The 18,599-nt window shown below is 42.7% G+C and overlaps 2 protein-coding genes across 2 annotated transcripts in view; one reads left to right on the top strand and one right to left on the bottom strand.

The window, feature by feature from the left end:
• ATP6V1C2 (ATPase H+ transporting V1 subunit C2) overlaps positions 1 to 3,006 on the top strand; it is a 23,988-nt gene extending 20,982 nt beyond the window's left edge. Inside the window, exons 11-14 of the mRNA XM_058802785.1 lie at positions 367 to 460; positions 797 to 894; positions 1,315 to 1,444; positions 2,267 to 3,006. Coding sequence (XP_058658768.1) covers positions 367 to 460; positions 797 to 894; positions 1,315 to 1,444; positions 2,267 to 2,362 — 418 coding nt within the window. The 3' untranslated portion in view covers positions 2,363 to 3,006. The remainder of the gene's footprint in view (positions 1 to 366; positions 461 to 796; positions 895 to 1,314; positions 1,445 to 2,266) is intronic.
• On the bottom strand, positions 2,563 to 18,599 carry PDIA6 (protein disulfide isomerase family A member 6). Its single transcript, XM_058802784.1, has 13 exons — positions 18,527 to 18,599; positions 15,483 to 15,624; positions 14,610 to 14,667; positions 13,857 to 13,983; positions 13,248 to 13,354; positions 11,744 to 11,877; positions 11,217 to 11,331; positions 10,177 to 10,317; positions 8,916 to 9,000; positions 8,750 to 8,822; positions 7,579 to 7,737; positions 4,889 to 4,985; positions 2,563 to 4,156 (listed from the first exon to the last, which is right to left on the bottom strand). The coding sequence occupies exons 1-13, from the start codon at positions 18,558 to 18,560 to the stop codon at positions 4,088 to 4,090; spliced, it is 1,341 nt and encodes a 446-aa protein (XP_058658767.1). The 5' UTR covers positions 18,561 to 18,599; the 3' UTR covers positions 2,563 to 4,087.

Raw genomic sequence — 18,599 nt, 5'->3', positions numbered from 1 at the left:
CCAGGTGAGGCTTGTTGTGTGTGCAGGATGCCAAATCCATCACTGGTTTTAGGACTTCTTGACTGCTTGTGTTTCTGTTGGTCCTAAAGCCATTGAGAAGGCAGGGTGGGAAGGAGCTGTGGTAGCAGAATGAGTGATCCTGTTCTTTAGGCTCCAAGTTACAGATGCTGGAATTACCCTTTCTGCTCTCATTCTGCTGGCTTTCTGGGGGTGATTTCAACTCCTACCCTCCCCATACTTTAACTTGTTAAATGGCTTCAATGGCTAGCAACTTCCCATACTTGCTTCTCCTTGGAAAAAAGAAATGAGAATTAGTCCACATTGCCTGGACTAAGGCTTGTGAGAGCAAATGTCATTCAATTGTAGGTTCATGGTTCGAGAATTTTATTATGATGAGAAGGAACTGAAATGTGAAAAGGAAGAGCTGATGAAATTAGCTTCTGACAAGAAGCAACAATATGTAAGTAGCACCTTGTGAGTTGGTGGCCCACATAGTGGCAGCCTTTGCTACCAGGGTGCCTAAACACCTCTCTCAGAAATGGCTTTATGGTTCCAACTGTCTCTGGTGAGCTCATTTAGTCCATAAAACTGAGGCATATATAATGATAATAATAAAATTATCATAATTAAGAAAAATAATGATTTGGCCAAGGTCACTTGAGTTTCTGATAGACTGGGAGCTACTATCAGGCTGCCTGGGAAGTATCCCAGCAGTCCATGATGGCCTCAGTGGCAGTGCTGGCTATGGAGCTGCTTCACTCAGCGAGGGGATCACAGCACTGTTCTGGTCTCACAGGGCCCCTTACTGCGCTGGCTGAAGGTGAATTTCAGTGAAGCATTTGTGGCTTGGATTCATGTGAAAGCCTTGAGAGTTTTTGTTGAATCTGTCCTGAGGTGAGTACACACAGAGTGCAGGCAGAGATTCCTGGGGAAGTCAAAATGTACAGCTCTCTTCCTGGTGCAGGTCCTTTGTGGGAAGAACCCTTACTCACCTTGTTTTGTCTTGCTCGAGGTGTGTGCCTTACACACTCCATTCCAGAAGCTCACAGCAGACAATATAGATGTCCACAAAAAAGGTGACATACAAATCTGGTGAAAAACGATTTTTTGGGGGTACTTACAGGGAAGGGGAAAACAGAAAGACACTGTTTAGTTGACTTTTGGCTTCAAAAAGAAAAGGCTTTCCAATAAGGAGGCAGTGTTGTTTCTGCAACACACAACCAGTGGGCATGCCTGAAGGCTGAGGAGGGAGAAGGGCATGAGCAGACAGCTGTGACCCTTCCCAGCAGGTGATCAGGTATGTTGTGTTCCAAGGTATGGCCTCCCTGTGAATTTCCAAGCAATGCTGCTGCAGCCAAACAGGAAGTCTGTGAAGCGCCTGAGAGACGTCCTGAACGTGGTCTTCAAACACCTGGATGAAGTTGCAGCAGCAAGTATAATGGATGTATGTATTTGGACTGCAGGTGCACATGCTGTAGCTTCTCTCAGCTTAGCTGAATGAACACTTCCACTGTCCTGGGGTTAGAGCATGCATCTGCTCACATCTTGCAATGACAGGAGTCCTGGATGCAGCTCTAAGCCCAGCTGGTTACAGACTGGATTAGGGTAGGCTCAGATTAGGATGCAGATGCAGAGAGATTGCTTATATTTTCTGTTGAAGCATCTGATGTTTACAGCTGCCAGAACAAAACAGGTCTGCTCTACACTTTTTATGTAGGTGAACAGCTTTTTATGGCTGTTCACCTGCATAAAAAGCTTAAAATCTACTATAAACATTCATATCAATACAAGCAAGAAACATTAATTTGGAACTAAAACCTAGGACTGTCACACCTCTGTCCTCTGTAAAAGGCTGTCATTTATAAATAACTAGGCCTTCAAAAAGCAGCAGTACTTGCTTTCTCCTTTCCCGTATGTTGAATTACAACTCGAAACAATTTAGGCTAAAGCAATAAATGAGGTAGCAGGCCTTCAAAACAGCAAGCATGGGTCCCATTGCACGAAGGGAGCAAAGAGATGAGTTGCCGTGGAGCTGAAGCACACAAAAATGCTACAAATTCATAACAGCACAGGCATGAATTCTCAATGCTAATTACTTTAGGCAGCCTGAAACAAGAAGCAGAGCGGATTCTCAGTGAATTCCCTACCTTAAGCATGGCACATACAAAGCTCCATTGCACCTGTGGGAAAGGAGAACAAAAGCAATCCCCTGGAGCTTGGAACTGTGCAGGTTTACGGGTACTAAAGTGGTCATTTCCTTTTGCAGCCTGGCATGGACATCCCTGGGTTACAACTGAGCAATCAAGAATACTATCCTTATGTCTATTTCAAGATTGACCTCAGTCTTCTTGACTGCAGTTAAAGAAGAATTGCTCAAGCTTCATCTATTAAGTTTCAAGACTGTCATGTTACTGTAAAACAATCTTTAGCTGCTGAAAGTCAAATTAAAATGCAAATACTGTAGCGGGATGAGCTTCCTACCACTTCTAGTAATTTTTAGTGATTACAGTAAAAGTTATCTCTTATTCATAGTTTTACAAAAACATATTTCAGAGGCAGAGGTACTATGGTAGTATTTATTTTTTTGGTAAGTTACAAAGATGAAATATCTACTGGACTTGAAATAAAACAAATTAAAAAGTATGGTGGCTAATGGCTCTACTAGGTGTATACAGTCCTTTTTCTAACAAAGCAAACTTAAAAAAATCCAAACAGAAAAGGTAGAAAGCATCAGAGCAAAGCCCAAAGTTCCTTTAATTTAACAAAAAAACTCAAAAGCCCAAGAGGAAAGTGCTGAGGAACTTATCATAATATGACTTACAGTCCCAAGTACTCATGAGTTTAGGTTTTGCAAAGATATTTCAGTTAGAACAGTTCCATTACAGCTCCTCTGCTGGGATGATTTAAGAGTTGGAGCACATGTCCTGCACAGCATCAGCAGTTACTGCTGCCTGCCCACGGTTCTGATACTTCCTTTCACGAGGATGAACTACGGGCAATCTCTTACAGACACCAGATGACAAATATCCTCATTATGTTATTTCCTTGAAAGAAGGGGAATCTTTCAGCTCTTTCATTCATATTTATAAACAAGCTGATCACATCAGGGTCACTTCACTAGATACCAATATACAAGACATGGAGAGCAATAAAATAATGGTATTTTTATTAAAAAAGCAGCAGTAAACATCCCTATTCACAGTCCTGATTCCCCTTCCAAAGGAAATAGCAATTTCAGATCAAAACAATGCCAGATGGGAAGTGAAGAAATATTACTTTATTTGCTGGAGACAGCACCAGGGTGGTTGTCTGTTAGCACCTGGAAATCCTTATGCCCTAAAACACAGATTAACTTCATTACTAATCCAGGGGAAAGACTGACAGCTCCCAGCATCTCTCGTTGCAGCAGCAGCAACCCCACTTCCATTGTTATAATGATCTTATGAAGCCTGGCACAAAGAGAAAGCCCCTGAGAAGGAACAGGAAAAGGAAGACTGAAGAGCATTTAAACTAAGATTGTCCATCTTATCAAGCTTTTTAGCCAAACTGTCAAGATCTCACTGCAAGCAGGTGGTTTAGGACTCCCCTCTGCACAAACCTCTATTCTAAAGTTCACTTTGAAGAGTCATCCAAAATGGGACTGCTTGTACTATGTGCACCTTTTTACTCTATACAAGACTAACACTGTGTGTCAAAAAATATTTTATTCTTTAATTGAAACAGAAGCTGAGCAGGTTCCACCTCCATGAAAAAAATTACAGTTAAAATTGGTTACACTAACAGCCTCCAGTAAACTCAAACAGCACATTATCAACAAAATAAAACCCAAGATGTTCCAAAGAAATACCCATGTTGTCCTCAAAATATTTGTTACACAATACAATCAAGTTTACTGGTTATGACAATTCATAGAATTTCTGCAATGTTTTCTTGAGATGCGTACAGTCCACTGCTGCAGTGCATCCAATAGCACAGTGTGTCATGTGCTGCTTCTCCAGAAAAAGGCCACTGAAATATCTGTCTGATTGTGATCCAGGCTGCAAACTGCTGCACAGGCTCTCCCAAGAAAAGTTGTTTCCTGAAGATCTCACAGCTCATCTTTACCCAAGTCATCCAGATCCACATCACTGAGATCAATGTCATCTTCAACTGGAAGCTGTTAAAAAGGGAAGGTTTTGAGTACATTTTGAGAAGTCCTTAATGCCAGGAGATCCCTGAGTTGGAAAGATTCTTACATCATCCTGAGAGTAAAGCTCTCTCCTGTCATCTCTTTCATTCACAAAACTCCAAGTGCACTCAGCACAGGACAAGTGATCAGAGTTTAGACTAGGAGGTTAGTTTTTCACTAATCAAAATACTCCAGATGAAGGCTATACAAATAAACAATGTAACAAAACTACTACCCTATTCTGTGTTTTTATCTGTCTGAAGTAGATCAAAGGACTGCAGTAACTTTGGTTTTTACACCAATGTCAAACCTTAAGAAGGCAGACTTGGTCACCATGTTATTTATGACACAGGCTTTACCTAAAGCTTTCTGGCATTAAAACCTTGATGGCAAGGTCAGCGTATTCAGAACTCCACAACACTGGGGGTATTGAATGCATGCACTACCACCTCCCTTAGGCAGCAGTGGTAATACATTTCTGCCTCAGGTGATCCAGCTTTCAGATCACATCCTAACAGCAGGAGAAACATCTGGGCTGCAATGTCAGATGATCAATGTACCATTTGATCTGCTGGCAGGATTAAGATAAGGGGAAACCATCAATACAACTTGCCACAACCTTTGAGAACAGGAACTTTCACACTGACAGCTGTTAGTTACTCTATCCTGTCACTTCTGAACACCATTGCTGAGCACTTTCAGAAATGGAGTATCTCTTACCTCACCATCTTTGCCATCCCAAGGCTCAACCGAATGAATTTTGGGGAAAGCTCCACCACCCACTGGTGCTGTAGAGCCACGACCAACGGAGAGTTCCCTGAGAAAAAACAAATAGAATTAAATTTAAGGAATTCCTCCAACCTCCAGCCATCTGCAACAGAGCCTGCTTCAGATAAGAGGAATACAAGTTCAAGATTTCATCTCTTTAAGTAGATCTAAACTATCTGAATGCAAAAACCTCAAGAAGCAGAAAATTACAGAGTTCTTAAAGCACCATTGAAAATTCAAAAGTGGATTCAAAGACATCTGTGAGATACACTATTTCATAGTTCAGCAGTGTAAAAATCATATCAGTGCAGCCTCTTTAACAGTTTGTCACTTAAAGCAACTCCAAAGGGAGCCTATAATTCTAGTTCTGGAAGTCACCTGCAAGTGTTAGTGGAAATCACCAGTGATTTTCTTTATTGGAGGCAGCCTCCATGAGTTCCATAGGGTTCAAGGTAACCAGCTTTGTTTGAGACACTCCATCCTGAGCTTGCTAGTTAGGCTTGCTGAAAAAACCCAGCATTAAAATCCTGAGGAGCTAATCCCTTTGCATCTTTCAGAGGCAAGTAAGACTGAATTAGCATTCCTCCCCAAATGGAGTTCAGAGTTTTTCTGCTCTTCATAGTGCCAATTTCCTTACTTGTAGTCAACACTGCTGAGACTGCTTATTAGATTGCAGAAGCTGCCTACATCAGCTGAGTGAATGGCCAGCCACACCAGCTGTGATCATACTGCTTTCTCTAGGCAGCATAGCTGACCTGAACTGGCAGGAAGAGATTATTCTAGCAAGCAGTGCTGCGTGATAAGACAATACCAAACCAATTACCTAATGCAATATAAGCTGTTAAATTGGCTGTTATGTCCTTGAAGCACCATCCAGCCTCACCCAGGAGAGGCCTCACTAAGATGGACTTAATAGACTAAGAAAATTTGCCATGTTTCACAAAGGCAGACACTTTCACGTGCATTAGTACAAACCATCTGGTATTTCTCATCTTGCATCTGTATCCTGACTATAACTTGATGCCCTAAGAATGTTCCTTTTTTTGGCATTAAGAAGAAAGTCTGATCACTTTCACAGCTAAGACTATAGGACTGATTCCATTAATCCAGTAGGAACTGCATTCAATTAATGTGCTTTTTATGGCAAGGTGGGGAGAGGCTGTGGCATCTGCTTTTGCAATTCTTGCTGTTTCTCTGCCATTCTTCAAGGACAAACATGGAAACAACACTTCTAATGTAAGGTCTCAAGGGCTCTTGCATAATTTACAGCAGCTGGTCCTTTATGTGTGTCCTGAGGTGACTTCATAATGCTTCTATCCCCATTTGTCTGTTTAGGCCAGAAATAAGTTTTGCACCTTTAAAAGTGGTTCCAAGAGCAAAGGGAGAGAGAGAAGAAGTGCACAGTTTGTTATCAGAAACTACACTTACTCCCCCACATCGCTCTCCTGAACAGTGCTGTCTGCAGCACAGACAGACGGTGGGAGAGCGCTTTCCTTTGCTTTTAGCTAGCTAAGGCAGAGAAGTTCCCTGGACTGTGGGTTTTTTTTTTTTTTTTGGAACGGTTTAAACCTGATCTGGACTGAAAGCCCAGAAGAGTACCAGCAGCTCACATCTGTGGCCTGCCAGGCTGGGCCTGGGCCACGGCATTTCCAGCACTGGAGGGATGATAACACACTGAGTGAGCCGAACTGCAGCCCAGGGAGGGGACTTTGAGTTAGTCATCTCTTCAGAGCAGCGAGAGCTTTTATTGTTAAATATGGTTCATTTCTTTTTTGTGCTGGTAAATGCTTTGCCTGTTAAATAAACAGGTTTTTTCCACTTTTCTCCAAGGAAATCTTTTCCCAAACCAGCTGGGGGAGGGGCTGCTTAAATTTACTTTCTAAAAGAACCCCTTTAGGATTGTTCTCCCAAATCTGCCATAAACCAGGACAATGTGGAAGCAGAGTTCCCACTTCACTCTGACCACAATTAAGTAATAGTTTAAGTTTAGTTGCTCTGTTTTAGTGCTGCTGCCACCTTCTGTCATCCTCTTCATTTCCTTTCCCTATTCCATTCTTCTCAGCACTGGCTCTTGCCCAGCTACATAAGAGGCAGTTTCACAGGACTTGTGCTGAGCAGTGAGTTATTGACTTTTTGGATGGATTGTTTCAACTCTCCCAATCAATTTATCAAGTGCGAGGATAATGGAAAGTTGGGAGGGGGAAGACAGGACCAAACTGAATCAGAAAGATGAACAGCAACATATACAACCTCAAGAACTTCAAGAGCACCCACTGTGATTCCCAAACTGGGGACTTTCCAATTACTAATGACTAGTCAGAATGCACCATCTGAATTAAATGGAATTCATTAGTAAGTTATTTCTTAAGACAAACAGAATTTTTCAAAATCAAAGTCTACTTCTGTTTTCAAATATTGTACTAAAACTACCTAAGTCTAAATGGCCAACTTAATTCTGCACACCAAAAAAAGGTAATGACTGCTTTATTGCAATTGCCATTGAAACCATTCCCTGACTCCACAGAATTCTCATCTTAATTCCCTTAACCATGCAAGTCTTGTGTGGTGCAGGAGTGTGCTTGTAGTCTAAAGAGTCATAGCCCTAAATACAGAAAGATTTAAGTCACTTAAAGATTTCATACCTGAGAAACTCATTAATCCCTTGCTCACTGAATGATCCTTTCAGAAGGGCAAATTTCATCTTCCGAGCATTAACAGCTGCCATTGCTGGATACCCAAAGCCTCCAATCCCCAGAGAGCTCTCAAGATCTGATTGAGCACCTGCTTCTGTCCACAGCCACCTTGAGGAAAAGATGAAATAGAAAATTAATAATGAGGATAGGCACCACAATAATTTTCAAATCACATATCCTGCAACCCTGCAGAGTTCAAGCAGGGCTCTGTATTGCCCTTGACACTTTCAAAGTCAGCAGGGAAAAGGAAAGTCCTGATCCTGAGCCTTACAACAGAAGAAAGCTCCCTCTCAGCAGCACCGCTAGGCCAGTCTCCCTCACACACCCACCAAAAGCTGGATAAGAACAGCCACTAAACACAGTGCAGGGGAAGAACTATGTCAGCAGTATGTACACACAGCTACACTTTAGCTGGTATTAAGGGGAAGGTTTAAAAGTAGTTAAGTCACAGATCTAAAGATTCCAAAGTCCTGCCCAAATACACTATGGAGGATTTCTAGCTAAGGACACTCAGTCTCCATTCCTCTCATCTTAGCAAGACCCCCAAGGAACCTCTGGAATGAGCCAATCTCAGCATTTTCCCCCAGGCTTTCATGCCATTTTGCTCCTCTTCACAGCAGTCAGTGTGACAGAACAGCTCTCACTTTCCTGAGAAGTCCAAGAGATTCTAACCTGCACCTAAGAGAAGGAGGAGTAAAGGCACAGCCTGCTGGCCTGTTTCTTTGAGAGCATGAAACATGCTAATGAACTGCAATTTACTTGTCTCTTTGAGAATTCAACAGTCACACTGGCACATTCACCAACCAGCAAAAGACAGTAAAAGAAACCTCCCTAAAATAGTTGACTATTCAGGACAAGAGTAAAAGATGCTTAATCTCATTAATGCTTAGATATCACTTATAAATGCAGAATTTGAGAGGTGGACGAAATTTTTAAAAAAGGGATATTTTAAAGTCACAGCATTTATTTCTCCAGTAATTAGTGAATTACCAAGATATCCTACCCTGAACAAGGAACAACCCTTTCTGTAGCTTAAACAAGTATCATACAAATTTTATCCCATTTACCCCCAGAAATGATCACATCTTTTCCAAGATGACCAGTGGACAATAACACTTACCCCCACATTTTCTTTTTGTATTTTTCAGCCATTTTTAACATGACATCCAGGTAAGAATTTCTTCCTGAAGCTCCTGTTTGTTAAACAGAATTGGATAAGTTAAAATACACAACTACGTGCTTTAAGTGACAAATTCATACAGAAGTCTGCTTGCTTGTACATGTACCTGTGTCAAGAATATGAGGCAGGACAGAAATGATGCAGAGCTGATGAGCATCACAGGTACTCTTCAGAACATCCTCACTAATTATCTAGAAGAAAGCAGCACAAAGTCAATGACAGTAAGATCTGGTTCTTCAGTTGTGACTGTACTTCTCTCCAACAGCCTAATAACTCCATCCTGCAAGGCAGTAAGCATTGAAACAACTTGACACAAAAGCTTACAAGTCTCTTCTACTTCACTAGTCCCCCAGCACAAGAATAATTTACAAAGAGTTGACAAAGTCTTCTGTTGAGACTTGCAGCAACAAGAAACTGCAGCATCAAAAAAGGCTTACAGTCAGATGTCACTTTTTTGCTCAAAATCACAAAATTACAGAGGCTGGAAAGAGCACCCCCAGGCCCATGTGAATGCTCTGAGCACAAGGAGAGCCAGCAGAGGCAGCCTTTGCCTTTGTGGATGAGGATGTTCAAGCAACAGCAACACTGGTTTTGTGGGATCTGCCTCAAAAAGGACTTGATCCAGTGACCTACAACAGTGGTCTCCAACCTTTGTGCATCATACTAGTAAATAAATTTCTAAGCATGCAGCCTCTGTAATATATAAATCAATTGTATGCATATACACATACATCAACATGTATTGATGTATTAATATTAGAATGCATACAAACTAAAAAATTAAGAAGGATAAGAAAGATGAAATAAGCACCATATAAAAACATCTTTACTAACAGTACAGCTATTTTTTTGTTATTTCCTTCCTGCATCCCAACTGACTGTCTTGCGTGCACCTCACTTCGGAGACGAGCGATCACCATTTCAAATCTACCAACAGCAAGCTGAAAAAAGAAGCCACCTGACCGAGGGTGGAGTTTTTTGCACAACAAGCAAAACTACCCATCATGCATCTCCTAATGGGCAGCTTGCACATGGCAAGGCCCTGCCCTTTTATTGTAAGAAAAGAGATGGGGAACAGAACTCAACTTTTTCACACATTCCTCGAGAGCAGATTCAGACACCCTGGCACCATCCTGTCAATGCCTTTGCTGTATCAATTCTGACCATCTTCCAGACAACAACAAATTGATGGTAGAAATGAACATTCAGCTTTTTGTTACTCAAACCTTGTCATCCTTTACTTTCTGGGGCAAAAGAGTGCAGAAGCACCACACTTAGGCAGTTTTATTTAGATTTCATATAGACCAGTAAAAACTGCTGCCAAGAGTATGATGGAAAAGAAATTTGAGAAAATGATGTATAGGTACCTCCAGGAGCTCAGGTGGTGGTGCATTATCAGAAAACAGATCCAGAGCACGAGAAATGATATCAGATCTAGTTCTCCCACCATCATAATCAACAGGGTCTTCTCCTTTCTGGAAGATTTTAATGGTGGGAAATCCACGAATCTGCAAGACAAGTTTAAACCATCAGCTCAAATACACCTGAATATTTATGGTAGAAATTATCTGCTTGTCTGATGTCCTCTAAACTAAGAGCAAGGGAGGAGATTCAACATCTTCGTGTATCGAGTCTCACATGTTCTGACTCAACTTGAATTTTGTAGCTTCCTACCTTTGCAACAATTCAAAACAAGGTGAATGTACAATTAAATGCTGTTTGGGGTTTTGGCCTGATGACTCAGCAATGGTTTTACCTCAATTTAGATGCACCAAGCACTGCAGATTTAAGCACCACGAGGACTATCTTTACCTTGATATTTATTAAACATTGATTTCCTGATTTATCTGGGGGTGGACAACACTGGGCCTACATGGCAATAAGTGGATCTTAAGCTCCTTCTGCTACACTTCCAGTAAATCTTGCTCAGTGCTCCCTCTATGTTGTCAGCCATGTGCACTTAGAGGGAAACTGCAGCACACTGTAAGCTCCATGGACTGTACTAAAATTTCAAGAGTATCCACTCTCTTTTGGTGAGCAACACACCTGATCTGGGCAGCTGATGTTGTCAGAGTGATCCCTGATAATTGACTTCAAGGGTTCCAGAGATGCCCAACCAGTCTACACTCTCAAGAAACAGACCTCTCACTCCAGATGATAAAGGTATACAAGATGTTATGGAAATAAATAGCCTTTCTCCTCAGCAACATCCAGAATAATTATTCTCCTCTTTCTCCATTCATTTATCATTCATTAATTATTTCTGGGAAACAAACTGAATTTGTCACTTATTTTTGGCACAAACATTTAGTAGTACCAGACTAAGGAACAGTTCAGTAAGGATTGAAGAGAAATCTGATTTGGTAGAGATGGAAAGGAAATTGTAACCACTGCAGAGCACACTCACCCCATATCGGCTTGCCAGCATCTGATTGACTGTTGCATCTACTGCAGCCAGCTTTACTTTTCCTTTAGTTTGTTCCTTCACTTCAGTGGCAGCAGCTGCCCATTCTGGCTCCAGGCTGAAAAACAGAGAGTACAAGTGCCCTAAGCTCTCTCAGAGCTAGCAAAAGTATACCACACTTCAACATTATGCAGAATGTTTTACTGAAGAAAAAAAGTCTCTTGCTGTGAATGACAGCTAAGAGGGTTATCCAAACAAGACTGATGTCCTTCATCTGAAGGAATTAAAAGCTTAATATAACTTCCAGATCTTATTTATACTGATAACTGGGAATTTTACTGCTAAGGAGAGTGCACCCAGAGCAGCACGAAGGGGCCCTAATCAGAAGCCCACGAATTATTGTTAGATAACCTTACAAAAAAACTCACTTCTGTTATACCAGAGATGCAGGGTCTCTTTTAGGGGATTAAGGGTATTGCACAAAACAGGCACTAACAGGAACTGAATTGTTAAAGTAAAACCTCATTTACTTTTTGCAGTGCCCACACCATGGGGCATAAAACTCCACCATCCATACATCGTCGCTATTTATGACATTCTTATCAAAGCTGTCATCAGTCAGCTCAATCACATCCTTCTTATCTCCACCTCCGCTCTCCCGGCTCTGTAAGAAACAAACAGACCCTCGCTTAAGAAGTAACCAAAACTGGTCTCCCACACAGGCCAGCTCCCGCGTGTGTCACATTGAACCAAACGATCTTTATTTGAGCAAGATACAAAACAGGCAGTGTTAGGTCATACAACTTTCCTTTTTTAGAACTGGCAGTACACACAGCCTACTCCCCACAACATTTTCAAGACACAGCAAATGAACCTTCTCTTGAAAAAAGAGAAATCCGGTCAAGCAGACTACCAAGAAGATGGGGGAACACTTTTTCAGTTCTTCATGCACTGATCTGTCCATGAATAAAGTGCTCTCCAACGCCCAATGCCATCTGGAACCAAGTCCTGGTTTCCAGGCAAAACAAACAAGTGGGAGTGTGATACACACTACAGGGCACAGTCCACCCAGGTCTTCTGTGTGGCCACCCTGAGGATGTGAGAATGTATTTGCACCACAACTCAGAAATAGCAGTAGGAGCTGGAAGTTTTTCAATTTACCTTCAGGAAGAAATCTAGCAAGTCAACTTCAGAAAAACACTACCAAGGTAAAAAACTTAATCTGTCTAATTTAGATTAGGATTAGGCAAATGGTACCTGAACCACCTGGAGAATGGGGCTAACAGGAACCCCAAAGTTCAAAGGGAGATGCACCCAGAGAGTAACAGCCCCCTATACCAGTATGCACTGAGAACTGACTAGCTGGAAAGCAACTTTTCAAAGAGAAACCTAAGTGCCCTGGTGGGCAAGCTGAACATGAGCCAGCACTGCAATGCTGTGGCAAAGGTGGTCAACAGCCTCCTGAGCTGCACTAGGCAGAGAGTTGCCAGAAGGTCTGAGGAGGCAATCTTCTGCTCAGCACAATGTGAAACAGCTGGAGTGCTGTGTCTAGTTCTAGGCTCCCCCACAGAACAGGCATGCACACACTGGAGCAAGTCCAGCCAATGGTCAGAGCTGATTAAAGGCTTTGAGCATCCGATGTGTGGATGAGAGTGCGCAGGAGAGTAAAGAAAACAAAGGCAGGCTCTTTGCTGCAATAGGAGACAAAAGTGACAAAAGGTGAAATATAAGAAATATCATTCTGTGATTCTGTAACCTAAGACATAAGAGGAAAGATTTCTACTGTGAACACGGTCAAACACTGGAAGCGGTAGCCCAGAGCACGCAGTCCATTTGGGGTCTCAGTTCTTGGAGATACAACTTTAGGAGACAGGGACTGAGCAATCTGCTCCAGCTAGCCCTGCACTGAGCAGGGCACCTGGACTGGATTAAACTCCAGACATCTCTTCCAATTCTGTGACTGAGTTAGGAGCACTGATGTCCTGTACAAGACAGCTCTCCAGATGAAAAACAAACACCCATTCCCTCAAATACCTGTCTTCCAGAACTGTATCCTCCACTTCTGCCACTAAGACGTTCTTTCACCAGGGACCGAAGAGCACTTAGAGCCGCATCAACGATAGCGTCACTTGTCCTGCCACCTGCAGTGCAGCAAAATAAATGATCAAACCATCAAAAGGCCAGTTTAAGGTATGCTCCTAACTTAATTACAAACTTAATCCTCCCTCACCTTCCTAATGGTCTTTCAGGAAAAGCAGGACTAGGCTATGAGTGATACATTACTAGTGGTGGGACATCTGACTTAAAAACACAAGCAGCAAGACAGATTTCACTACACCTTTTAATTACCTGGCTTTTCTTATGAGGAGTGACTCTATGGCAAGCTCCAAATAAACAGGAAGAAAGGAATAATTCCTTGAAACTCCCTATCAAGATCCAACAACTATGAACTGCAGGTGGGACTGTTAGACAATGCTAAGACACACACAGTTTGGTCAAACCACTCCCACCCATCTGTTTCTCCATTACTACAAGCACTAGACAAGAATGAAAAACCACTCAACACAGCATTAACAGCTACCATGATTACTGCATTCAGGGAAGGTTTTAGGCATGCAACATCTAAAAATTCATCACATTTACCCTGATAATCTTCTGCTTTGTTTTTGTTGGCTCCAAATATCTTGATAGTTGGAAACCCTCTGACTCCATACTGTCCACCCAAGGACTGATGTTTATCTGCATCTACTGCACCCACTTTCACTACACCCTGCAGAAAAAAACCAAAAAATGACACCCAAGACTTCTACAGCAATTTAACACCTTTTCCCTGCTGGGGGCACAAGGGAAGGGAAGAGAGAGGGGCAGTTACTAGGACTGCAACAGAAAGAGGTATTTTACCCCACAAGCATTAAACAACAGAACACTATAAATGTCCACTTCTTTCTTCAGCATGACAAAATAAATTTTAAATTGTTTGGGCCATCATTTAGTTGGGGTTTTTGTTTGGTTTTCTATGAAGGAGAATACATATTTCACATAGGCAAGGGTTCAGCTAATCACAACATGACTAATTTTTCTGTAATTAAAAAAACAGTCAACACCAATGGCTTACAAAGCTGTTTTCAGTCCTCAAGAATAGTAATGAGAATTCACAGGGACAGAACTTTCTTCCTCAACAATTCAATGACTTCTTTTAAAAAGGATACAACAAACCAAACCAAACAAAAATTCTGAGTTTTCAGGTGCCTGAACAACACTTTTCTGGCTAGACAAGTATGATGAAAGTGATAATGGCTGTAAGGACCAAACCCCTCCACATTCCCAATCCAGATGTCAAACAGCCAAACTCTCTTCAATACACTTCCACAAGCACATCCGAAAGGCTAAACTTACTTTTAAAGCTGTTGCTGCTTTCTTCCACTCAGGAGTTAGCCTTTGACAGTGACCACACCTTTTAGAAAGAACAAACAAACAAAAAATGATAAATGTCATTCAGATCTGACAACTACTTCACAGTCACAGCAAACTGTAGGAGACTGAGGATTTACTCATGAAGAGGAAAAGAGCCTTTGCCACAAGATCATATCATCACTCAGGCTTCTGAAGAAAAACCCCCACAATACATAGACTGCAGCAACACTATAAGAGGCACAGCAAGGCTTTCCCTAAACCTCTTGGTCCAGAGTCAAGCTGCCCCAACAAAAGGCCATTTTCTCCAGAATGTGGAGCTTTGGATGGCAATATCACAGAGGATTTGTACAAAGATGGAATATATGTATAACCAGAATTTAAATGGAATACAGACTCCATACTCTGGACCTGAGCAGAAAGAAGACAAAGAGGGATGCTAAATTAAGATGTACAAAGCCAGTATTTTTAAATGGAAATTGGAAATTTGAAGTGTGAATTCAGATCTGTGCTTTCACATCAGAATTAGGATCAGAAACACAGAAGTTTCTCACTTACCTACTGCACTTTAATCAGTAATTTTTTAATACTAATTTAACAAGAATAAATCAAGTAGAAAAATGGCATAGGTTTTGCTACTAGGCTTTATTTGCAAACTTGAAATGCCAAATCCTGCCTTTTCCCCTCGTGAAAATAATTTAAAGGAGGAATCCCAAGTACAGCATTTTGCTAGTCATGAGGCCATCAAGCTGACAACTGTGCTGCCAACCAATAAATGACACCTTGAGCTATCAGCAGCAGATTCCTGTGCTGCTTCTCTGTCACAGGAGCAAGCAAGGACACAGCTGCAGTTCTTACCATGGGGCATAGAACTCCACGAGCCACAGGCTCTCGCTCTGAATGACCTCCTTGTTGAAGTTAGCTGGTGTGAGCTCTATCACATCATCACTGGCTGAATATAAACTGTTAACTGCCAGGAACAAAGTGCAGCTCACCGTGCCTACAAAGAAAAGCAAAGACATCAGCAGCTGTTGAACGTTTATGACTCCCCTGTTGCCATGGCTAAATCATCTCCCCATCTTTGCAAATCAGCAGTGCTGGGAAGGGATTCCAGTTAGACCAGATAAAAAAGGAAGTTAAGGCAAGATAGATGCTCTCCCTCCTTGCTTAAAACATGATTCCACAGGATCATGTAAAATAGGGTCTGTGCCTAAAGCTAGCTGGAGTTACACCACTCCTGCTATGGCTCCCCAGAGAGACTTGTGTCAAAGCTCCTACCCTAACTCCTGCTGGCACCAGACCACCATCAGTTATGTTTTCTTTTAGTTCTTATGCAGACCACTAAGCCAATTGTTCAAACCTCTTGCACCGCAGGTACTCAAACACATCTTTTAAAGGATCACATCATGCAGGACTGTCCCAACTAGGCTTGGCACAGTTACAGTGATTTTAGGACCAGCACTTGATGCACTGGTAGTGCATCATTCTTGCTCATGAGGATCTTAGTCTACCATTGATTTATGTCTTTAGGATCAGACTGAAGAAGAACAGCTAAATCTCTCTGGTTACCAACTAAAGCATCCTGAGAATGCTAAAAAAACCACAAAACATTAAAAGATAGAAGGAAATTGCTTTCTCTTATGGATTTGTACTTCTGAGAATTTCTGGAACTTACTATTGCTTGAGACTTTGTATATAAAACCTCATAATCCTTCCTTCTTCCTAGTCAGGGAGACTGAGAGATGACAAGTGTTTCTGTAACAAAATCCACCCAGAAAAAACTTTTCTTAATCCATGAAAGACTGTACAGAGTAAGAGCTCAGACACTCAAGTTAGAACCAGACATAAAAAAGCTTTGCTGCAAGTGGTTAACAGCTTGAATGGGAAGCTGCAGATCCTCTCTCAAGACTCAACAAGAGAGAAAAACAGGTCGATGCAGGAACTCTACAGCACCTTATACAGACTGCACAGCATCACCTACACTTTAACAGTCCCACCCAACAAAAGCCAGTGTCATTACCCCTATTCTGCAGGAGAGTGAAGCTGGCAGAAGTAACATCTTCCAGGTTACTCAAGCACAGATCAGGACTGAATTGCCACTATAAACCAGCCCCTTCTCCACTGCACCACTACCCCATCCTAATGGTTTCTTCTAGCACGAGGACCCAACCCTTTTCTTTTGGGGTGATCAAAATCTGTTTCCACCACCAGATGTTTGTGTTAGATTGGCTATGTCCTTTCAGTACACCCATACATAAGCAGCATTTCATCAGCATTGAAAAACTGACTTCCAGGGCAATCTGTAGCTGTCACAGCATGTTACCATGACCTACAGCAGCAGCTGCTGCTGGGGCAGAGTAAGAAAAAAATGGATAAAGCTTCTTGAATGTTACAGTCACTCTCAAGAGAAAAAACCTCCTCTAGACAGAATGATAACATTAAATTGAAATCAGCATATTCTTGCTTCACCTTTTGGGTGATCTCTGGCAGAATACATTCAAAAGACAGAATTCACTCAGCTGTCCCTTGAAAGATATATATATATAAAATATACCTGCTAAAGAGAACTCACAAAAGAAAGTACATGGTGAAATTCACCTAGTCCCCTGTCACCGCATCATTTTTTAAACTATGAGTCATGAACTGATGGCATAACTTTCCTTTCTATAGTGAAACAGTCAAGGTTTAATTCAACTTCAGCAAAGAAAAAGATCATTTTTCTATAAGCATCAAGCCAGATAAATGCAAATCTGTCCTTGTTATTAAGGAAAAAAGAAATAGATACTCTGACTACAAAAGTCGTTTTCTAATGTAAGCAAATAACACAGACAAAAGCATCAATAAACCAGCTAAGGCAGCTTCATGCTGGTATTACTAGTCCTAACTGAACAGTCAAGTTGCAAGTCAGGAGACCTATTATAAAAAAAATCTTCTGTCACGGGATGCTGATGAAGATTCTGCGAAGTTCCTGCTACAATGACCCCCTCCTGCAGCAGCGCTCGGTGTGCCGAGCCCCGCATCCCCGCACACGTGCGAGCAGAGCAGAGCTCCCGGCATCTCCGGCGTTTCCTTGGAAGGGCCCGAATGGGAATCGTCACACAAGAGGCGGCAGCAGGGGCAGGGGATGGGAACACCAGCTCCCACCGACTCCTCCGTTTGACCTCGGTCATTGCTCTCTTGTTGCCCTCAAAGCACCAGATCGCAAGGCAGGGCAGCCAGGCACGCACGACACCGCCGCTTACTCAAATCACTCAAATCAAAGAAAGCCTTTGATTAGGGTGAGAGATAACCATCGTTTTCTTTTCTTGGATTTTGTTTGGGTTTTTTTTTTTTCTTTCTGCTGGTATCTTTAGGCTCTCTCTACATGCGCTTCTTTAAGGCACCGAGCAATCCCCCGCCCCCGCGGCACAGACCGGCCACAGCCGGACCGCGGCTGCGAGCGCTGCCCCCACACAATCAGTGGGGCTGGGAAAGCACTCTGAGATTGTGGCCGATCAGGCCTATGCCAAACAGACCACGGCACTGAGTGTCGCGTCCAGTCTTCCCTTAAACACGGGGATGGTGACTCCACCACCGCTCCGGGCAGCCCGTTCTAACAGCTAATCACCCTACGGGTGAGGAAATTCGTAATTCATCCTAATGTCTAACCTAAACTCCCCCTGGCGCACCTTAAGACTATATCCTCTAGTCCTACTGCAAGCTGCCTCGGAGAAGAGGCCGACCCCCACCTGGCTTACAACCCCCTTTCAGGAGGCTCTCCTCTCCGCCCGCCGCCCCGCGGAGCGGCCGCACGGCCTCGGGCCCCGCTCCCTCCCTCCACGACGGGGCCCACGAAGCCGGGGAAAGAGAAGCCGTGTCCCGCCGCCCCCTCATACCGCGCCCCAGGCCCTCACGGCTCCTACCCCACCACAGCCGGCCCACGCCGCGCACCCCCATGGCTGCCCCGCTCTCTCAGCCACCGCCGCCGCCGCCGCC

Source organism: Ammospiza caudacuta, chromosome 3, assembly GCF_027887145.1.
Source record: "Ammospiza caudacuta isolate bAmmCau1 chromosome 3, bAmmCau1.pri, whole genome shotgun sequence".
NCBI classification, from domain to species: Eukaryota; Metazoa; Chordata; class Aves; order Passeriformes; family Passerellidae; genus Ammospiza; species Ammospiza caudacuta.
Note: the sequence above shows the minus strand (reverse complement) of the source record. Positions and strands in the feature narration are given on the sequence as shown.

Coding starts and splice junctions, on each gene's coding strand:
- PDIA6 (XM_058802784.1), bottom strand. CDS start 18,560: ATGGGGGTGCGCGGCGTGGGCCGGCTGTGGTGGG. Junction 15,625..18,526: donor CGTGGGCCGGCTGTGGTGGG/GTAGGAGCCGTG, acceptor TTTTCTTTGTAG/GCACGGTGAGCTGCACTTTG. Junction 14,668..15,482: donor GTGGAGTTCTATGCCCCATG/GTAAGAACTGCA, acceptor TCTTTCTAAAAG/GTGTGGTCACTGTCAAAGGC.